At 41.5% G+C, this 23,725-nt stretch overlaps 1 protein-coding gene across 1 annotated transcript; it reads left to right on the top strand.

The window, feature by feature from the left end:
• The first annotated feature begins 17 nt into the window (after window positions 1-17).
• Window positions 18-22,927, top strand: tars3 (threonyl-tRNA synthetase 3). Its single transcript, XM_053678160.1, has 19 exons — window positions 18-514; window positions 754-846; window positions 1,225-1,412; window positions 3,446-3,569; window positions 4,561-4,685; window positions 6,803-6,920; window positions 8,173-8,237; window positions 8,336-8,414; window positions 8,628-8,774; window positions 14,303-14,401; window positions 15,500-15,666; window positions 16,900-17,062; window positions 17,311-17,448; window positions 17,573-17,650; window positions 17,748-17,848; window positions 17,967-18,071; window positions 19,377-19,449; window positions 20,706-20,820; window positions 21,334-22,927. Exons 1-19 carry the CDS (start codon window positions 173-175, stop codon window positions 21,480-21,482), a joined length of 2,469 nt encoding a protein of 822 aa, XP_053534135.1. The 5' UTR covers window positions 18-172; the 3' UTR covers window positions 21,483-22,927.
• Window positions 22,928-23,725: the final 798 nt, after the last annotated feature.

The raw sequence follows: 23,725 nt of genomic DNA, 5'->3' as shown, positions 1-23,725 counted from the left end.
GAGAAAGAGAGAATGTACTTCCGGCAACAGCGTGACGTCACCGTGTCAGCACGCTGAATCACCACAAATGTACACAAGAGGTCGGTGTTGCACTGTTTTTATTTTTAACAATTAAACGACCCTCGGATGAGGGGAAACCTGTCTCCAGCTGTCACACACAGGGGTTTTAAACATGGCGGAGCGCGTGGCCGCACGTTTGGCCGCACAGGAACGGCAAATCGAGGTGCTCGGTGAAGAAATCAGCCGCCTCCGTGACGCAGTCAGTGGTGGTTGCTTTAGTGCCGAGCTCGCAAGCGGCTCCGAACTCGAGGACCTGCGGGGCGAGAATGAGAAGCTCCGGTACCGGCTCGTGCACCTACAGCGCGCTCTCCGGGCCGAACTGGAGCTCGAGCTCGAGCTCGAGACACAAGGCCAGGCCGGCGCGCGCACAGGCCGTGAGAGCAAGAGCAACGCTGTGCATAAGAAGCACGAGACGAGCGCGAGAGAAACGCCGAAAGTAAATGCACCCCAAAAGGTTGGCCCATTATTAGCAGTAGCAGTAGCAGTAGTAGTAGTAGTAGTAGTAATATTGTGTGACGTCACCAGCCATGACGCAAATATTGCCATTATTGCAGTAATCTACCTGTGCACGTTCTCTCTGTCTGTTAGAGTCCCTTATAAGCAGCTGATCCAGAATACATATATTAAGCATCAACACACACATTGATGTTGCTCTAATATTTTAATATATTTATTTTGGCACGCACACGCCAGAGCACTGAACCGACGAAGCCTCCAGAGGTCCAAAACTCCACAGAGAAGAGCAAGAAGAAGGAGAAACCCAAAGGACAGGGAGGAGTAGGGGAGGTATTTCAAAATAAAGATTTTTTCCCTCTCTCATCTGGTCGTCATGCATCATCATTATAGCTGACAAAGCTCCAGCAGGTGATGCACTGCCAGAATACTATTGCACTGATGTTGCATCAGTAACATCGTCTGAATATAGAAGAGTCATATTTATAGTTTATAGAGACCTGCAACCAGTTTTGTCTGCCTGAAGCCTATCAAGATCTATTATAACACACTGAGATGCACTGGCCCTGGATCAGAGTACAAAATTAAATGCACAACAGTCTTAACACCTTCTAACTCTATATAAAATAGACTTGTAGGACACTGCAGGAGTTCTAGTGCAAGTTGAATGATATAACCTGATGTTAATGCGTGTCTTTTGTCCCGGAGCAGCTGAAACCATGGCCCGGCTACGTATCAGAGCGCTTGGAGCTCTATGAGAGACTGAAGAAGGAGAGTGACTGCAACCTGGCCAAGCAGGCAGCTAAGAGCAAGCCCATCTCCGTCCAGCTGCCCGATGGACAAAGAGTGGAGGCTCGATCCTGGGTCACTACTCCTTACCAACTCGCCTGCGGTGTCAGGTGGGCTGCTGGGAGGAATCTTTCCACTTATAGCTGTGCACTGGAGTCCTTTTAAGGCCGCATAGCGACCTAGAGTTGTCCAACTGTGGGTGTAATGTAAGAGGCCATATTTGCAAATGATGTCAGTGTAGAGATCAGTCTGGTTTTACAGCACGATTAAGGCACAAAGTGTTCTTTAGATCCACTCCTGCGCTTATCCGGATAACGCACATACACTATAGCAAGATTTATTATATAATGGGTTTCGTCTGACTATCCGTAATTCAGTTTTGGATATCTACAAATGGAGCTAAATTAGTAATAACTTAATAATGGCAACAGACGATCTCGGCATTTACATACAATCTTGCTTCTAAGAACAGCAATTCACAAAATATCTTTTAAGAGGAATCTTAATTGAAGGACCACAAAACGCCAAATGATAATCAGAGTCTCGATTTCTTTTTAGTTTTTAGTGGAAATTTACAAATCGCCATATTAATCCAAGAGCAAAAGCTACCATCAAAAGATAACCATCATTTCTTTGGAGTTATGTTTAATCATGATGCTCTGCGATGGACCGGAGTCCCATCCAGGGTGTATCCGCCTCACGGCCAGTATTCCTAAGATAGGCTCCAGATCTGTCGTCACCCTGTATTAACCTCCACTCTTCTCTTCTGCGAAGGCTTTCCACTAGATTTTCGAGCGTGGCTGTGGGGATTTGTGTTCATTCAGACACAAGCGTTAGTAAGATCAGGCACTGATGTTAAGTGAGGAGGTCTGGCGTGCGGCGGGGTTGAGGTCAGGGCTCTGTGCAGGACACTCGAGTTCCTCTACTCCGACCTCAACACGCCATATCTTCATGGCGCTCGCTTTGTGCACAGGGGCGTTGTCATGCTGAAACATGTTTGAGCCTCTTAGTTCCAGTGAAGGAATTTATAAAGCTACGGCATATAAAAAGACATTCTATCCAATTATATGCTTCTAACTTTCTGCCAACAGTTTGGGGAAGAGCCGCACACGGGTGTGATGGTCGGGTGTTCACATACTTTGGCGGTATAGTGTATTTGTGACACAGTTTCAGTGTTAGTTAGTCAGAAAAGAACAATGACTGGTTAAAATATTGCACGCTTAGGCTAGGGGGTAAAAATGGAAATGAGTCATTTGAAAGAGTCGACTCTTATTGATGAGTCAAGTGATCTAATTTTTTTTATTTTTTTTTTTTATTATTTTTTTTTTTATAAATATATATATATATATATATATATATATATATAAAAGAGTAAGTTTACCAACAGTGAGAATCTGGAGATTTAAATATGCTATGTTATATTAAATTATATATTTCACCAAGAGAGGGTGCTGTCTTACAACACTTGTAACACCCATGTAAGGATGGCTGAGAGTAACAACCCTGCGCCCACATCTTCTCAATTAGCAAACAAGGTCATCGCTCTCCTGCTATCTGGGTAGATTTTCATCCAATATTCATGTGTACACTCGTAGTCTTGCGTAATGTAACAAGATGTCGAGATGTGAGAAGCAAAACTAACGAAATGGCAGGTTTTACAGAGTTTTAAAAATAATTATATTCTGCACCTTTTCCTGAAGAGTTCATTCTATCTGTCAGGAGCTGAAGAAAACCGTGTTTGTGTGCACAGAGGGAGTTACTGAGGATTTTTGTTTTTTTACAAAAAATAATTTAATGAGATCCTGACACAAATGAGAACCGTACTTTATCACCTGGAGGTGTTTTGGGTGTTAATTGTTTTTACTCGCACACTCTAGCGTATGTAGTTATCGGCTTGCATTGGGGTTTGTTTTAGCCAGGATGACGTAAATACCTTCTATGATACAGCATGCACAAAGGGTTCTGAGAGATAAAGCACTGAGATGGTGTTACATAAAGCTTCCTGCAGGAATTGCTGACTAGACCATGTATGCAGTTTAACACCGTGTTGTTGTTGTTGTTGTTGTGGTGGTGGTGTTTAAGAACTTCGAGTTTAAAGTATGTTTCAGTGCTGAGTGTTGTGGTGGTGTTTGTGCTCCTGCAGTCAGGGGCTGGCTGATAACTGTGTGATCGCACGGGTGGACGACGAGTTGTGGGATTTGGATCGACCGCTCGAGAAAGACTGCTCTCTGAAACTGCTGCGCTTCGACGATGAAGACGCCCAGGCCGTGAGTATTACCTTCAGGTTGGAGTTTTTCCTCACTGGGGCTTTCTCATTTAGGGATCTAAGTCTACATCTAGATTTCTGCATAATCAGTAAAGGTATATTCACACACACACACACACACAAACACACACACAGTGATTTTATCTTCATAGTCGCTGTACTTTGAAGTCGCCAGTAGGTGTTCCTAATACAGGTTGCTATAGTAAGAGTTATCACTGGGTGGCGCTAATCAAGTTTTCAAGTTTTCAGCGTTTATATATGCATCATATCCTACGAGATGAAGGAGAAGCAGTGTGTGTGTGCGCTCTTTGCCATCGTGGCCGTCTCTCTGCGGCGAAACCGTAAGCACCAGACTGTCCGGATCGAGGAAACGATTCCGACTCGCAGGCAGACACGGCGGCTCAGGGGTCACGTGCGCTCTACCGTCTTCGGTTTCATTGGTAGTCGCTACACAAAGTCGCTCCAAATTCGCATAAAGTTCAACTTTTCTCGACCTTGTCGCGTCTCTGGACACGCCCACATCTCGTCATGGACGGTTGCTCTCGTTGAAAATGAACGGTCTCTGGTCACTGCGAGTCGCCGTGCATGAACGTAGCTTAAACGAACTCGCAGCTACAATACGTATGAGTTTATGTACGAGTTGGTGGCTCAGACCGAGCCTAATAAGATCAGATCTAAATAATAGTAGTAATAATAATAATAATAATAATAATAATAATAATAATAATAAAGGAGCAATGAGACTTAGGGGGGAAAATAAAGGAATTCCTTGCTGATAATATACAAGTAGCTGGGGGATTTTTTATTATTATTTTTTTTAACAATAAAAGGTTTTTAGTTCATAATAGAAGAAGCAGTAGGTGACCTCTGTTTAAACTGCGTAACTTTTTTTTGTGTGTGTGTATTTATCTAATTTAGGATCGTAAATGAAATCTGTGGTTTGTTTCTTGCTGTGATCGATGGCCGTCACGTCTCGCTCTCTGTACCTGCAGGTGTACTGGCACTCCAGCGCCCACATCCTAGGAGAAGCCATGGAGCGCTTTTACGGAGGCTGCCTGTGTTACGGGCCTCCCATCGAGAACGGCTTCTACTACGACATGTTCCTGGATGGCCAGAAGTGAGTGTACTTGTTATAACACAACAGAATTCTGGGTTCTGATTGGACAATTCGTTTCCTACAGGCAAAACGCGGGTTTATTTAGCCTTCATGGAAGGAGTCTCCGGTGTCAGAGAGAGAAAGAAACGCTGATGAAGGAGCGTTTTTTTTTATAGCTGCTTTAATGTATGTAAATGATGACCTGTTTCGCAGACGCTCCACATTATTAAACGTAACTAAAACTGGATAAAAATACAAATACTGTTTTAAAAAATTGTAAGCAATGACAAACTGCTGTGGTATAAGAGGACCAAAACACTGCCATGCTGTTTTTTTTCCTTACGTCCATTATATAAATAACGCTTCACGTTGTTGTCAATTTATTAGGTACACCTCACACAAATTGTACGCAAGGTTTTCACGCACGAAGATAAAACACGTTTTAGAATATACTCGGTTGTCGGGTTTATATACAGTAGATATTCTGTTACGCCCCTGACTTCTGTAGACATTCTTCTTCTCCGTACTTCGTTTTATTGTCACGGTGGAGTTATTTAAAAACGAGCGAGAAATCCGAACAACGTCTGGAACCAACAACACATGACTGTGTGGTGTAAATAAGGCAGACCATAGCGCTTTGAGTATTACTCGGTGTTTAGTGAAGAGCTGTAATGAATAAAACTAGGAAGCTTTTGGCATTGTGTGATATTCAGCGCTCTCCGCTTGGGCTTTTCACACACACACAGAGCGCTTGAAGGGTTTATTGAGGATGGCGTGAAAAGGAAAACTCTGGCAGTGAGTAGCGGTTGTACGGATGAACAGCTTTGCGGATCGAAGGGGTCAAAGGATAAAGACGAGAATCGTGCAGGCAAACAGATGGGCTACAAACCAGGCGGATCATGTTACCTCAGAACAAGCAGCTTATCGGATTTGTTTCAAATTTGCTTCAGAAGCCCAGGACCACTTCGGGTAAAACAGTACAGTACGCTCCGAAGGCCGACGAAATCATAACACTCTATAACATGCATGTAAATACAAAAGAAAAGAAAACTCTTCTTTTTTTTTTTTTTTAAATTGTGCCTTAAGAATATTATGTGCTGATTTGATTTTTGAGACATTTCACCAGTCACGATTTATGTCGGTGTAGGACGATGGCATAATAATATTACCGTGTAATATACAGTACTCGTGCACTCGCTCTAATATATCATCGTTTCCATAGTAACAACTAACACAGCAACTTGTATGATGGATATTCCATGTAATAAAAAAATAACATTTTATTTACCATTTTTTTAATATTAACAATAAAAACATGCTGTTATGTAACAAATAAGCACATCATTGTTGATACGGTGAAGTGTTTTTTTTTTTTTTTTTTTGGAAGGAGTCTCCAGTGTTCGAGCCTTTATAACAGTCTTATTAACTTCAGTAGAACGTGAGGGAAGGCTGTCATTGAAGTCCTAACAGGGACTAACGTCTTTCGTGGACATTCCACAGCATTAACTATCACTAGAAATGGATCAAATGCACACCGAGTTTCATTCCTTAATAATTATTTTTTTTAAATTGCTAATCGGTAAAATGTTGGTGTAAGAGGAATAAAACACGTGAGCGCCTGAGGACATGCTGTAATAATCATCCAAATGATCTTCCTACGATGGTGAGGCGGATAAAAAGCTTCAAAGTGCAGCGTTAATTAGAACTTCACTTCTTTTTTTTTTTTTCGAGAGGAATCCAGTCAAGTGCTGGAACACTTGTGTCGAATGAAATGGAGGTTGTGTAGAAGAACGATACACTTCTGTGACACCTATTTGCAATAAACAATGGAAAAATGATGATACTAATTAAGGTTTTCATTTGCATGGACCCCGTATAAACAGCACACACGTTTATTTTATTATTTATTTATGTATTCATTTATTTAATAATCAAACCAGGACACACTGTAATATTTATAGCTCAATCACAGCACAAATGAATGACTTGGATTCATTTCATTTCTTTTGAAATACCTAATAAGCCGGCGTTGGTGGATACTTGTACTGTATACTGTATATGACGCTGATTTAGTGGTAGTTTTTTCTTACCCTTTAAAAAAAAAAAGTAAGCGGTGGATGTTGTTTCGTCTGTATCAGAGGCGTGTCGAGCACGGAGTTTGGAGATCTGGAAACACTGTGTAAGGGCATCATGAAGGACAAGCAGCCGTTCGAGAGATTGGAGATTAGCAAGGAAACCCTGCTGGAGATGTTCAAGGTAAAATCCTTCCCTGATCTACTGATAAAAAGGGAGCATGTGCTCAGTCACATTTCACCCTTTCATATTCATATAACCGGATTCTTTTATATCGTCGCATGTTTTTAATATACTTAACTGGATGATGTGAGAATTATGATTCTGTTGAAATATTACTTATGTTAAACAGTATTCCTGAATTATTAATAAATAAATAAATAAAACATTCAGGTCTTAAAATCTGTCATAATGAAGACAAAAATGTAATATATATGTGTATATATATTTAGCATTTTTCTTTTTTTCTTTTCTGTCGAAAGTTAGCAAAGAATGAGAACAACAACAACAAAAAAAGACTCCACAGCTATTGAGGATTATTTTAATTTACAGTAATTACAGTAAGACCTCAAGTGATGTGGAGGGGATTTACATTTTCTATTTTCCTTATACGTAAAAAAAAAAAAAAAGAGCCTTAAAGTGACCGTCCGTGAACGTGTATAAAAAATAAATAAATAAGTAAATAAAAACAATGCATCAAAGTGTTAAGAGAACATATTACGTATATAGTTTACGATGAAAAGAAATTTAGTTTCTCATGAAAAACGTGATCTCATTGCTTGTACAACGTTTCATTAAAACAAGTTTCTGATTACTAGCTTGAGTTCCGTAGAGCGGGCGTCATCCGTTCACGTCATAGCGTTAATACCGTTACGTTCTAGGACGTTGGCACGAACAGGAAGAAATAACTGTGGGATTAAATGATCAAACAGTACCGTTGTTGGGTTTGATCCTGAGCTCAGGAGAAAGTGCAGAGTTTGGTTTTATTCCAGGGATTTAAAAAAAACGTGATAAGTCACGTCGGACGTACGCAAACAAATTGTGTTCATGTAACCCAATTCATTTACGTGGAACAGATGTACGCATTTAATTTAAGTAAATTCAATGAGCTTGTTTAGTTTTTTCTCTCTCTGTCTCTCTGTCTCTCTCCAGTGTGCACTGATGTTACATTTCAGACACTTTTAATTCTCAGGTGTTGATTCACTAAAATTAAAATTATTATTAATATTAATACTAAAATATTAATACTAAAATTAAATTAATATTTAAAAAAAATCATTTTTGGCAAATTGCTGCAGTATAAAAGGAATAAAAACATTTCAGGACATGCTCTTAGAGGAAAACGAATAACTCCACGTCGTCACGCCGCTCCCTCGTGGATTATTTTCCTGTAATGCGTTTGAAGATTTATCTTTGTGTGGTGTTTGTTTCACAGTACAATAAGTTTAAATGTCGTATCCTGAATGAAAAAGTGACCACCCCTACCACTACTGTGTACAGGTAAATGAAACCACTGGTGTTATTTATTTATTTATTTATTTATTTTTGTATATTTTCTGATCCAGTCTGAACCGGTTCTGATTGGTTTGTATTTTTAGATGTGGCCCTCTCATTGACCTGTGCCGAGGCCCTCATGTACGGCATACGGGCAAGATCAAAGCACTGAAGATCTATAAGGTGTGTGTCAGGATGTCGAGCGATTCTGTAAAATAATCAACTGCATTGAATAACCAGATTAGATTTCTGTACTCCGTCGCCGCAGGACGTTTGTAGAATAATTCCTGTAAGTGTAATGTTAAATCTAAAATGATGTGTAAGATTGTCGCATGGTAGTTTTGTATAGAGACGCGTGAGTTTCGCAGATCGTTCACGGCAAATCTTGTCGTCTAGAACTCCTCCACGTACTGGGAAGGCCGCTCGGACATGGAGACACTCCAGAGAGTCTACGGGATATCTTTCCCCGACACTAAGATGCTGAAGGAGTGGGAGCGCTTTCAGGAAGAGGCCAAGAACCGAGACCATCGGAAAATCGGAAAGGTAAGGCAGCGTTAAGAGTTAAAAATGCTTGGATCGTGTTTTAGAGGTCCGTTTAAAAGAACTGGGTGCTGAATAAAGGTAATATGTTGACATTATATTAATGATTAGAAAAATAGATCATTTTCATCTAACGGTAGCTCGGGCTGCAAGGGGAATCAAAAATAGCAACAGCTCACACACAAGGACTTGTATAGCAGATGTTCAATTTAAGACGTTTATTTATTTATTTTTTTTAACAGTTATGTAAAAGGACAACAGTCCATGTCTGCATTTGAAGAGGTTTGAAGATTTCTGCCAAGTGTTCATGAACGCAAAGGATTTGCATGTGATGATACCATAGTAATATGATAAGTTACATGTATTCATTTTAAGGGAAAGTAAAAATGAACGGCTGCTGAGCGAACAACGGGTTATTGCTGCTACAATGACTACGTTTACATGGACAGCAATAATCTAATTATCAACCTTAATCTGAGTAAGGTAATAATGTGATTAAGGTGTTTACATGAGTCGCTTTTAGAATACTCCAGTCATGTACCCGTTTTACATGTTATAGATCATAATTAGATTAAGAGCCCGCGTCGTTACGTCACCGCGCCACGCCGTCCGACGTCCCTCCAGAATTTCACGTATCGACATACAGTTCGTCTTCGTTATGGTACCGTATACAGTTTTGGGTGTTTTTATTTAAATTTTTTACGAACGCTTCAAGTGCGGTTAATTATTAGTCGTGCTGTACGTGCAAATAGACGACCGCTTGAAGCCGTGGGCTGCGTCTCAAATCGCATACTTGCCTACTGTATAGTAGCCGAGATGCATGTATTGTTCCCCACTACCGGCCTATAGTAGGCAAGTATGCAGTTTGGGACACAGCCGAACGCTCTTGTTCGCCGTAAAGCGTAAAACTGCCGTGTGTGATCGTGTCCTGTCGCAAAATGCGGTGAAAACGCTCACACGGCGTTCATAATGTGATTAAGGTGTTTACGTGTCTGTAATGCACGTCCATAATACGATTAAGACAGGAGTACTCCACCTGTCTTAATTCGATTAGAGCTTAATTAGATTATGACCATAATTAGATTAAGGTCGCTGTTTACATGGTAGTTTCTTAATCAAATTATGGTCTTAATTAGATTAAGAGTGGATTATTGTTGTCCATGTAAACGCAGTCAATGTAAGTGATAAAAGGGATTTGTCTCTTAGACATTGCACCAGATCAAATGTAACCATAAACAGATAAAAAGCATGATTGGACGTTCCACAAGATTAAATGCAAGTCCTAAATGGATTCAAAATAGAAACATGATCGGATGTTCCGCAATATTAAATGTAACTGTAAACGGATCAAAAGCATGAATGAATATTCCACAACATTATATGTAACTATAAACAGATAAAAAAACATGAATGGATGTTCCGCAACCTTAAATGTAGCTATAAAGGGATAAAAAGTGTGATCGGACGTTCCGCAACACTAGATGTAGCTTTAAACAGATAAAAAGCGTCATCGTACGTTCCACGACGTTAAATGTAGCTATAAACGGAATAAAAAGCGTCCTCGGACGTTCCACGACGTTAAATGTAGCTATAAACGGATAAAAAGTGTCATCGGACGTACCGCAATGTTAAATGTAGCTATAAACGGATAAAAAGCGTGATCGGACGTTCCAAGACCTTAAATGTAGCTTTAAACGGATAAAAAGCGTTCTCGAACGTTCCACGACGTTAAATGTAGCTATAAATGCATAAAAAGTGTCATCGGACGTACCGCAATGTTAAATGTAGCTATAAACGGATAAAAAGCGTGATCGGACGTTCCACGACGTTAAATGTAGCTATAAACGGATAAAAAGCGTGATCGGACTTTCCGCAATGTTAAATGTATTTATAAACGGATAAAAAGCATGCTGTGCTAAATTATGAATACATTATCATGACTGGCAAACTGCTGTGGTACAAGAGGAATAAAACACTTCGGGATATGCTCTTATAGGAAAGTGATAAAGTTCAGGATGGGAACAGTAACTCCGCTTCAACACACCACACCGTTGCTGGTTATTTTCCTATAACTGCACACCCCCAAGTGGTTTATTCCTTACTTATACCATGTTCTGTGTGTATACTCGATTCTGATTGGCTGGAAGGTGTGCGTTAAACCCATGTATACCACAAGTAGTTCCGGTCAGTTTAATCGCCGTCCGAAACGAATGCACTGCCTATAAACAACTGTAACCATGGTAACATACAGTTAAACTCACAGCTCCGTTATTAGTAGACAGACGCTGTAATTCACACATGCACAGCCTCACACTCGCTCTCTGTCTCTCTCTCTCTCTCTCATTCTCTCTCTCATTCTCTCTCTCTCTCTCTCTCTCTCTCTTGATTTAGAGTGGGTGAAATTCTAGATCTAACGACCCGTATATAAAATAACTAACGAAAATGAACTGCTATTTTTATCTTTTCAGGCAAATTTTGCGTTGCAAACATCACTGACCGCTTTAACATGGTGTAAGCGGGATTAATCCAAGGCTTAGTGTGTGTTACGCCATTTTAATGTCAACCAACCTCTTGTTCGCGTTGGCTGGTTCTTTGCCTGCACGTTGTGCATTAAAATCGTGTAACGCACACCTGACCTTGGTTTAATCCCTCACTTATTGCTCATTATAATCATGTGGAATCGTCTCGGTGTTTATGTAGTGCTGTATCATGGGAACGTTCGGACGAAATGAGTTCCATCTCCGGCCTGACTCCAATCCAAACTTTCCATGTTCTGTTCCACTTGGCCGGCGCATGACCCCGGGGAGAAAAAAAGCACACTGCGGACTGTAGCGCAGTGCTTTTATTTATTTATTTATTTAGTTTAATGATGTTCATGGATTACGACGGACAAGCTCGTTAGTTTTACGTTGTGCGGCTTCATGTGGAACCATTAGGTGTAGCTTTATTTCTAATGCCAACCAAAACCCAATTGAGCTGAACGACAGCTCGTCCTCTAAAAGCAAAAGCTTGCTTGCGTGCAGACGGATCGACGGAGAGAACCGCGGTATCGGATCTAACGGTCTCGATGTCGCCTGCTTTGAAGAAAGCTGCTCAAAGCAACGTTGTCTTGGAAATGCACAGAATAAATTTTCGTTCAGCCGCCCCTACGCATCTCCGGGAAAAGCGAAGGCTCCGCTTATGTCGCGTTCTCGATTAGCGTGTGATCGACGCTTCCCACTGATCCCGAGATGGCCAGCTGGTTCTTCAAGAGATGACTTCCTGTTCCTTCTTCCTGCTTATAGAGGTGTACGTGACTGGGGAACTGTAGGAGGGTCAGGTTTAATGTTGATTTGAATGAATTAATGTCGTGTCACGTCGTGTCCTGTTACCATACGCTAGTAGTGTGAAGTCGGAGGGCTCTGAGGACAGTTTGTCTTGGGAGTTGAGAGCAGATTTGATGCCATGTGTCCCCTCGATTCCCTGTGGAGATGGAAAACTTTGGCACCGCGTGTCCTCCTACTGAACATAAGTGGCCGCTGAGACCTCTTTCTTGCCGTCCACCCCGAACGATTTTCATATCAGTCTTTTATAATCGAGATCTGAACTTCAGTTGATTCCTAGATTTATTATGGAATTCATTTCTTAGTTGGTTCTTAAAAATTCACGTTGCTCTGTTTTCACTTCGGCTGACGAGGTCCTACGTTACCCATAATGCCGTACGATTAACTTCTATACACGAGATCCGAATTGGGCCATTTTTGAGCCTCAGAGTGAGAGGAAAAACACTGATGTGTCAGTGTTTGTCTTTTGCTAGCAAAAAGTGATCGCGATCTCTAGTGGACGGCAGCGTTAGACTTCACTCGGTCTCTATCTAAAGAGAGCGATGCAGCGGCGCTTTAGTCCTTTGAGCTATCCGGCGTTCTCACCTCCTGCTCACAGCTTCAACTTTCACTCCAGTCAGCAACGCAGTCAGGTTCTCCAGCTCGCCGAGCCGAGTGTCTGGCGTGACTAGAGGTTGTATAGCTGCATTGCATTCTGGGACTTTGACTTCGCCGTCTTGGCTGCTTCTACGCTGGATTGTTTATTTAATATGATCTTGAAAATGAAAAGTGAATGAGAGAAGAATTTCTTGCTCTTTTTGTTTTTTTTATAACTGTGCCAGCAATAACGATGTCCCCCGGTGATGGCGACGCAACAGAAAACTGCTCACAGGAATAATGAAAATACAAAAACGACAGCACCAAGCAACCAATTAGCACCAGAGTCACTAAACACATCAGAAATATCTCAGTAGAAACATAATGAAAGTGCTTGGGGTTGAATGATTTCTTTAATCTTACTTCTATTCTCTGTCTCTCTACCTCTGTCTGTCTTTTTCTGTCTGTCTCTCTGTCTCTCTCCCTCTCTCTACTTCTACTATCTCTGTCTCTCTCTTCCCCCAATCTCCTTGTTCTCTCACTGTCTCTTTCTGTCTCTCTCCCTCTACCAATCTGTGTCTCTCTGTTTTTGTCCCCATCTCTCACTCTACTGCTATCTCTCTCTCTCTCTCTCTCTCTCTCTCTCTCTCTCTCTCTCTCTCCCTCCCTCCCTCTATCTCTCTTGCTGCTTCTCTCTCTCTGTTTCTCTCTCTCTCTCTCTTTGTCCCTCTATCTCTCTCGCTGCTTCTCTCTCTCTTTCTCTCTCTATCCCTCTATCTCTCTCGCTGCTCCTCTCCTTCTCGCTCTATCCCTCTCTCTCTCGCTGCTTCTCTCTCTCTCTCTCTCTATCCCTTTATCTCTCTTGCTGCTTCTTTCTCTCCCTCCCTCTATCTCTCTTGCTGCTTCTCTCTCTCTGTTTCTCTCTCTCTCTCTCTCTCTTTGTCCCTCTATCTCTCTTGCTGCTTCTCTCTCTCTCTTTCTCTCTCTATCCCTCTATCTCTCTCGCTGCTTCTCTCCTTCTCGCTCTATCCCTCTCTCTCTCGCTGCTTCTCTCTCTCTCTCTCTCTCTCTCTATCCCTTTATCTCTCTTGCTGCTTCTTTCTCTCTCTATCCCTCTATCTCTCTCGCTGGTTCTCTCTCTTTCTCTCTCTATCCCTCTATCTCTCTCGTTGCTTCTCTCTCTCTCTCTCTCTCTCTCTCTCTCTCTATCCCTTTATCTCTCTTGCTGCTTCTTTCTCTCTCTATCCCTCTATCTCTCTCGCTGGTTCTCTCTCTTTCTCTCTCTATCCCTCTATCTCTCTCGCTGGTTCTCTCTCTTTCTCTCTCTATCCCTCTATCTCTCTCGCTGCTTCTCTCTCTCTCTCTCTCTCTCTCTCTCTCTCTCTCTTCCCCAATCTCCTCATTCTCTCATTCTCTTTCTGTCTTTCCCTGTCTCTCTCTCTCTCTCTACTATCTGTGTCTCTCTGTTTTCTTCCCCATCTCTCACTCTACTTCTGCTTTCTCTTCCCCCCCCATTCTCCTATTTCTCTCACTACCCCCATCCTTTCTCTGCTCTCTCTCATGTACCATCTCTCTCTCTCTCTCTCTCTCTCTCTCTCTCTCTCTCTCTCTCTCTCTGATGGTATGATTCAGGATCAGGAGCTGTTCTTCTTTCATGATCTGAGTCCAGGCAGCTGTTTTTTCCTCCCTCGTGGAGCCTACATCTACAACACCCTCACTGAGTTCATCAGGGTAAATCTGCTCCACACGTTCCTCCATTACCATCTGCATGCATTACATAACGCTGTTCCTGCATACGACTGGCAGATTCTCGTCTACACAGGATGTAGGTCTGTATGTGCTTTTCTTCATGAGCTCTGAAGCTGTTCGTTGGGAACTTCTGTAGATAGCAGGCCGTTTTCTATTCAGTAACGCAGTAACGATGCCGAACCGCATCTCCGTGCTCAAAATGTGTATTAGTATCAATGTCCCGGTCTGAGAAAGCGAAAACGCTTTAAATACAGACAGCAGTTTGACATTTTCCTCGTTTCAAGCATGTCTTTTAATTTTCAGATGGTTTCTCTTCTGTCTAGTAATGCTTGAAATGTGCAAAATTATATTAATAAGATTAATAATGGTAATATTACAATAAGCAAAATAAAGCCATTTCAACTTTCATTTTAACCTGGGTGGGATTTATCCTGGGTGGGATTTATCCTGGGTGAGATTTATCCTAGGTGGGATTTAACCTGGGTGAGATTTAACCTCGGTGGGATTTATCCTGGGTGGGATTTAACCTGGGTGAGATTTATCCTGGGTGGGATTTAACCTGGGTGAGATTTAACCTCGGTGGGATTTATCCTGGGTGGGATTTATCCTGGGTGGGATTTATCCTGGGTGAGATTTATCCTGGGTGGGATTTAACCTGGGTGAGATTTAACCTCGGTGGGATTTATCCTGGGTGGGATTTATCCTGGATGGGATTTAACCTGGGTGGGATTTATCCTGGGTGAGATTTATCCTGGATGAGATTTAACCTGGGTGGGATTTAACCTGGGTGAGATTTATCCTGGGTGGTATTTATCCTGGGTGGGATTTAACCTGGGTGGTATTTATCCTGGGTGGGATTTAACCTGGGTGGGATTTAACCTGGGTGGGATTTAACCTGGGTGAGATTTATCCTGGGTGAGATTTATCCTGGGTGAGATTTATCCTGGGTGGGATTTAACCTGGGTGGGATTTAACCTGGATGAGGTTTATCCTGGGTGGGATTTATCCTGGGTGGGATTTATCCTGGGTGGGATTTAACCTGGGTGGGATTTAACCTGGGTGGGATTTCTGTCCATACAGGAGGAGTATTGGAGAAGAGGTTTTCAGGAAGTGGCATCTCCAAACATCTACAACAGCAAACTGTGGGAGACGTCAGGCCACTGGCAGCACTACAGTGAGAACATGTTCTCCTTCCCCGTGGAGCAGGACATCTTCGCCCTCAAGCCCATGAACTGCCCTGGACACTGGTAAAACCGTACACACACACACACCAGCGTGGAGTAAAAAAAACAAACAACTCTGTTCTTCATTCACTAACACAGCCTTCAGACTGGAATTTAAATGGGCGCACTTATATAGCGCTTTTATCCAAAGCGCTTTACACTGTGTCCCATTCACACACACACTCTCACACTCCAGTGGTAGCAGAGCTGCCATGCAAGGCTCTAACTCGCCATCAGGAGCAACTTGGGGTTTAGTGTCTCGCCCAAGGACACTTCGGTATGTGGAGTCACGTGGGCCGGGAGTCGAACCGCCAACCCTACGATTAGCGGAAAACCCGCTCTACCACCTGAGCCACAGCCGCCCAGCCACACAGCCGATATAGTACACGGATATTTGTGAAATAAACCAGCCTGTGATTTTTTCAGTAGGGAGGTGATCCTGACGATTGTAACCCATGCCCCAGATGTGATATTTGAGATTTCTGTTCATTATTATTATTATTATTATTATTATTATTATTATTATTATCTGAACAGCTGATATTACAGTTTTTCAGCTGATAATTATGCTGGATGGTTCTTACGAATTTAACTTTTATTTACACATTACAGTGTCATCATAATAAAGCTCCTAGAATTCTCTACTGGGTTCTCTCATTTCTTTAACCTTCTCTCTCTCTCTCTCTCTCTCTCTCTCTCTCTCTCTCTCTCTCTCTCTCTATCTCTATCTATCTCACTACTTTTATTTGTCTCTCTCTCTCCCCCCCTCTACTTTTGCTATCTTTCCCTACCTGTCTGTCTCTCTCTTTCTCTCTCGCTACTTTTTTGTCTCTCTCTCTCTACCTGTCTATTTCTCTCTCTCTCTCTCACCCTCTACTTTTGCTATCTCTCTCTACCTATCTGTCTCTCTCTTTCTCTCACTACTTTTATTTGTCTCGCCCTCTCTCTACCTGTCTGTTTCTCTGTCCCCCTTTACTTTTGCTCTCTCTCTCTCTCTCTCTCTCTCTCTCTCTCTCTTGCTACATTTATTTCTCTCTCTCTCTACATGTCTGTTTCTGTCTCTCTCTCTCTCTACCTGTCTGTCTGTCTGTTTCTGTCACTCTCTCCCTCTGCTTCTGCTATCTGTTTTTCTATCTCTCTCTCTACCTCTGTCTGCCTTTTTCTGTCTCTCCTTGTTTATCTCCCTCTCTCTACTTCTGCTCTCTCTCTCTACCTCTCTGTCTTCTTTTTCTCTCTCTCTCTCTCTCTCTCTCTCAGTCTGATGTTCTGTCACCGGCCCCGGTCGTGGAGGGAGCTTCCCCTGAGGCTGGCGGATTTTGGCGTGCTGCATCGTAACGAACTCTCAGGAACACTGACGGGACTCACCCGCGTCCGCCGTTTCCAGCAGGACGACGCGCACATCTTCTGCACCATGGAGCAGGTACGGTACTCCGCCCTCGAGTCACACCGTAGAGACTCACTTCATCTGGATTCTCTTCCTTCAGAGATGGAAAAGGGGAAAAAAAAGAAGGCCTTCTGTGTATACATTTCAGGACATTCCCACGGAGTATACCTTTTCATTTGTACACACGCTGTATATTAACTTCCTTGGTTTCTGTTCTCGAGCGTTGTTCCGCGTAGAGCCGTGGAGTCATCAAGCGGCTTTCCTGTACACTGTTCTCCTTCCAGATTGAGTCGGAGATGAAGGGCTGTCTGGACTTCCTGCGCTGCGTCTACGACGTCTTCGGCTTCTCCTTCCAGCTGCATCTGTCCACACGGCCGGAGAAGTTCCTGGGGGACATCGCTGTGTGGGACCAGGCTGAGAAGGTGCTAGATTTTAGAATTATTACCAGTGAATTTTACCACAAAAAAAAAGAAAAGTCAAGCGATAGTTCTCCTCTAGAACACTTCCAAGCAAATGTACTGATGACTTTACCTCTGTATTGTGCAGCAACTTGAGAACAGTCTGAACGAGTTTGGAGAACCGTGGAAGCTAGACCCAGGCGATGGAGCTTTTTATGGGCCAAAGGTGAGACTTTGACAGTGCTGACCTCACAAATCACACAATAACACAAATGACTTTATACCATTTATTTTTTTTAAACGTCTTTTGTTTGCCACTACAGATCGATATCAAGATCAAGGACGCCATCGGGCGTTATCACCAGTGTGCCACCATCCAGCTGGACTTCCAGCTGCCTCTTCGCTTCAACTTGACTTACACGGGGTGAGGAATATGACACGAATCTCACATTATTCACTGTTTGACCCTCTCGTAGGTTTACAGTGTGTTATAATGGCGGTGTGTTCTCACTCATCAACGCTATGATCAAATCTCCTTATAGGAAAGATGGAGACGACAGAGCCAGGCCTGTGATTATCCACCGCGCTATCCTGGGCTCAGTAGAGAGGATGATCGCCATTCTCACAGAAAACTACGCTGGGAAATGGTAATAACGTTATTTCTGTAGAAACAGATGTACTGAATTGAGCGGAATTAGATTCTTTGTATTATTATACTTCTATTTTTTTTTTTAATACAATTTTTATCTGACATGTTTACATATTATTATTTTCTGCTGTTATTTGTGTCATTTTTATTTGCTTATTTTGCTGTTTTATTTTTGACTTTCTTTCTTCCATCTCACACTGGGAAGCGCTGATGAATAATTCTTCTTTGTCTTTTTCTTCCTGTTCTTCTTCTTATTACTGTTGTTATTTTGTTAATAATAATAATACTATTTCACTAATGCGGTTCAGTTTAACAGGCATCATTTTTGAATGTTTCTAGACTTCTTTTTTTTTTTTTTGCTTTTATTTCTGACTCCCTATTTTTCTTTATTTCTTTCTATATTTATTTCTCACACTGTAAAATACAGATAAATATGTGAAATAATGATTCTCCTTCTTCTTCTTCCTCTTCTCCTTCTTCTTCCTTTTTCTTCCTCCTTTCTTTCTTCTTCCTTTTTTCTTCTTTTGCTGCTTCTTCCTTTTCTTCATCTTCCTTTTTTCTTCTTCCTTTCCTTCTTATTATTCTTCTATTTCCTTTTCTTCTTCTTCCTCTTCTTCCTCTTCTTCCTCTTCCTCTTCTTCCTTTTCTTCTTCTTCCTCTTCTTCCTTTTCTTCTTCTTCCCCTGCTTCCTTTTCTTCTTCTTCCCCTGCTTCCTTTTCTTCTTCTTCCCCTACTTCCTTTTCTTCTTCTTCCCCTTCTTCCCTTTGCTTCCTCTTCCTTTTCTTCTTCTTCCCTTTGCTTCCTCTTCCTTTTCTTCCTTTTTCTTCTTCTTCCTCTTCTTCCTTTCTTCTTCTTCTTCCTCTTCTTCCTCTTCTTCCTTTTTTTTCTTCCTTTTCTTCCCTTTGCTTCTTCTTCCTTTTTTCCTTCTTTTGCTTCTTCTTCCTTTTTTCTTTTTTGCTTTCCTTTTTCTTCCTTTTCTTCTTTTTCCTTTCCTTCTTTTTCCTATCTTTCTTCTTCGTTTCCCTCTTCCTTTTCTTCTTCTTTTTAATATTATTATTATTATTATTATTATTATTATTATAAATATTTCACTAATGCGTTTCAGCTCAAAAGGCATCATTAAGTGTTTGCAGAATTGTTCTTTTTTTTTTTCAGAGAAAACTGTTAACAATTAAACGAGTCTAGCTAGCGTTAGGAGCGTGTTTGCAATTCTCCAGCCTTGTAAATGCCTTGTAAACTAGCAGGAACCTGAAGCATATCTGAACACCGCTTAACCTCTCTCGTGGTGTTAATGTTTTCTCAGGCCGCTCTGGTTATCTCCTCGCCAGGTCATGGTAGTGCCTGTTAATCCATCCCTCGAAGAATATGCCAGCGAGGTAGGCTACGCTGTCTTTTATGTTTTTATTTGTTTTATCATGTCCGTTGAAGACGTTGACTCTTATCTCAGACTGAAGCTCAGAAAATCCTTTGTATCCAGGATAATGTGTTGAAATGCAATATTCTGCGCTCATATAGTTTCTCATTTTCCTAACATGAGGTATAGACATGTCTAGCCATCTCAGAGGTGTGTTGTAACAGGAAAATAATCAGTGATGGGATGGTGTGATGCTGCCTGATTTAAAGAAGAGTCACTGATATCACTGATATGACGCATGCAGTAGGCGGGGCCTAGAGAAGGGGGAGGAGACAAAAGAAAACCCATCTCACCACTGACATAGACACACAAATGGCACATAGAGCAAACAGAAATACATTGAATAACAGAACATCATGAAGTGATTTATTCCTCTCTGAACACAGAACTTTGCCAATGATTGCATTATTTATTACAGGTTATGATTCATTACAAATGACAGAATGGCACATCATTTGTTTTATCCATTTATGGTTACATTTAATGTAAGGGAACATTCACAGAACAAGTAAGTACGTAAGTGTTATAACCGTCGTTCCCTTACCGACCTCGCTTTTACACTCTCTTGAAGCTAATGATTAAAAAAAACACACAACTGTTGTGGAAAACATGCTATCTATTTATTTATTTATTTATTTATTTATTTATTTAATACAAAGCACTGACACCGGAGACTCCTTCCATAAACGTTAAACTGATCTCTTGAAGGAAAACCTCACCATATCGACAGTTGGGCATTTTTTTTAGATTCTGTGGAGCTTCCTTCCCTGTGAACCAGCTGCTGTTACAGAAATGATAACGTATTCGAACGAACACAAGCAATAAATCAACACTTTCTGACCAATCAGATTTGAGAATTCGACAACGCTAGTGTATAACATTGTTTAATAAATGCACAAAAATGTTCAGGGAAGGTCTGCTGATGCTAGATCAGTGTTTCGAACTGTAAGATGCTTTCATGTGATTCATTTACATGTGATTCATTTTCATTGTGATTCATTTACATGTGATTCATTTACCTTTTCTCTTCTCTCCTCCCTTCCCTTTGCCAAATATTTCATTGAGATGAAAATAAATAAATAAAACGAAGGAAAACAAAATGAAAAGTACCAAAAACCCACTGTAAGATGTAAGATGCTTGATGAAGGTGGGTGCGGATTGTTTTGTGTGTGTTTGAGCGTAGCATGAGTCACTGCAGAGGACTTTGTTCCGCCGTAGGTGTGTAAGCAGTTTGTGGAGGCGGGTTTCATGGCGGACGCAGACCTCGACTCTGGCTGCCTTCTGAACAAGAAAATCCGCAATGCTCAACTGGCTCAATACAACTTCATTCTGGGTAAGAAAAGATCAGATCAGAGATGGTTCTGGAACAACGGACAGCTCCAACAGGAGACGCTTGTTGTTGAAGAACGGGAACAGCATTGCTCTTTATAATTTGGGTTTTTTATCATCACGTAGATGTGAATCACTGTCCGCAGTCCTCTGTTAAAACTGCGTGCGTGTTATGCGTTGTGCAGTGTCCTTTAGTGAACAGCTGCAGCTGAGGGGGGCGGAGCTTATTTCAGGGCTGGAAGAATGTGAACATGAACCTAGAAACTAGAAAAATCTGTTGCGTTAGATGTAATATTATACGTCTAGAAAAAGTACAACAGCACCCCACTCACTCGTCGTGTGTGATTGTTTTTGACACGTGTGTACGTTCTCTGACTGTGAATGAATCTTCGGTCTGTTTGCAAAAGAAACATGCAATGCTGTTATGCCAACTGTTGCCCTTGCAGAGCAGCTGCGGAAATTAACATGGAAATGATTATGCGTTGTTGTGTCCCTCTTTTGATGTTGTCCTTGGCAGTGGTCGGTGAGAAGGAGAAGATGACTAACGGCGTCAACGTGCGCACGAGGGACAACAAGGTCCACGGCGAGCTGACAGTGCCTGAGGTCCTGGCTCGGCTCTCTCTGCTCAAACAGTCGCGCTGCAGGAATGCTGAGGAGGTCTTCTGAACAGATATATGGGCCTGATTCCAATTCGGATTTTAAAAAAAAAGCCTCCTACGTTTTTTTTTTTTTTTTTTTTTTTTTTTTTTTTTTCTGTCAGTAGCAGCTGTTTGGAAGAAGATAATGACTTGACTAGGAGTGTTACGGTGTCATGGTTTCACGGTTAGTCACTGTGTATGATCGGATGCTTGCCTCATTGCTGACTGCATTTCCATTTCTTACTGCCTATGTTTATTTTATTTGATTTTTTTACCCAATCAAGGGCACGGTGGCTTAGTGGTTAGCCTTGCACCTCCGCCGTCTCCGCCCTGTGTGCGTGGACTTCGTATGTTCTCCTCGTGCTTCAGGGGTTTCCTCCGGGTACTCCGGTTTCCTCCACCAGTGCATAAACATGCATTGTAGGTTGATTGGCGTTTTCCAAATTGTCCGTCATGCGTGCGATTTTGGCTTGCGATGGGTTGGCACCCCGTCCAGGGTGTGCCCTACCTTGTGCCCCGAGCCCAAGCTTAATTAATTAGAGAACGCAGCTATGCTGAAAACCCTTTAGCTGTAAACACGTTACGTTGCTATCTCTGTCACACTTCTAGCATGTTCCTTTAATATATACAACACCTAGAAGAACACAACATTGCTGACCAGAACTAAACCAAACTACCTATTCTTTTGGCTTTTTCTCGGAAACCGCTCGCTCTTTCAGTTTATAACACCCGAGTGATAAATACCGACCGTGACGGAGAAGTCATTTCTCAAAAATATATTTCTAATAATGAACAATAATTACTCGATTTAGATTTTTTTGTTGTTGTTTAATGGTTGATTAACTGTGACACTGTGATTTTTATTTTATTTTATTTTTTAAATAAAGATTAGGTTATAAGACTGTTCACATTTCAGACCGTAACACCCCTAGACTCGATTATTAAACATTAGAAAAGGCTTTATGTTTGGATCTTTTGGATTGGGATCAGGTCGTCAGGCGTAACCGATAAAACCAGGACAAACCGTAATGGGAAATGCAGTCGCGGTTCTAGAAAGTGGGACGTGATGATGTACGGTGTTGGACAAAGAGGAAAACGGCTTTAGATGGAACGTATTAGTGAAAGTAATTTACGATCAAAGAGAGGTTATTTTTCAGTGCGTCGTATGAAATCCGAACAGTTCTGTGGACACGTGGGAAGCAGTTGGTAGGGGTGACATTTGGCTTGAACACTCGTGAATACAGAAAATCGTTTCGACAAAACGTCATTGCAATGATGCTTTTTTTTTTTCTTCTGTCAATTGCACTGAATGTAAGAACGCAGATTGTAAATTTCACCCAGACTGTTCATGTGGTAAATTGTGTTCTGTTAAAGGGAAGGTTCAATGGAGTGATATGTGATGATGGGGGGGGGGGGGGGGCGTAAAGCTTTGATGACTGCTGGGAATAATGAAGAATAAACCATTTTCAGAGACTCATGATTTAATCTTGATTCAGTATTCAGGTGTGTGAGAGAATGAATGTGTATTAATTCATCGTGGCATGCCTTCATAATCATGTAGTACTTCCAGACTAAATAGTTCTGACTGTTTTAGACATTAAAAATGAAAAATGCTTTTGCAGAACTTCATCCCAGATTTGTTCTGGTAGCCCGTTGCTCTCCAGGATGCTGTCTTTTTTTCCACCCTGGTATATTCTCTAAAAAGCTCCAAAGCTTGGAGCAGGTGTATTTATATTGAGATCACATGACCTGTTAATTGGACACAGGTGAACTTCATTCAACTAATGATGCCACTTGCACCAGAACTAGCCTATGTTTCACAGCAATAGAGGGGTGAATACTTATGCAATTACAACTTTTACCATTTTATTTGTAAATGATTTTGCAATCTATACTAATCCCCACCCCCAACAGCAGTATTATAAGTTATTTTGTAAAGATTAATCACAAAAATCTCAGTTAAGTCCATTTCTGTCCCAGGTTCGGGGGGTGTCAATACTTATGCACGCCACTGGATTTATTTTTAAAAAAAAAATTGCAGTTATATTTTCAACATTTATTTAAATCCGTTCACTTCAGATTATACTCTACAACAATTTGTCGTATAACTTTAATAAAGAAGTAATTATTGTACAACTTTTGATAGATCATAATGGTTGGTTAACTGATTGCTCGCTTCATTTTCCACACCCGTATTCTGGAAAATCCCGCCTCCTTGTCAATGATTGGCTAGTGACTCGTGATCACGACCGATTTGTGAGCCAATCGCTG

Source organism: Ictalurus punctatus, chromosome 4 (genome assembly GCF_001660625.3).
Source record: "Ictalurus punctatus breed USDA103 chromosome 4, Coco_2.0, whole genome shotgun sequence".
Classification (NCBI taxonomy): domain Eukaryota; kingdom Metazoa; phylum Chordata; class Actinopteri; order Siluriformes; family Ictaluridae; genus Ictalurus; species Ictalurus punctatus.
Note: the sequence above shows the minus strand (reverse complement) of the source record. Positions and strands in the feature narration are given on the sequence as shown.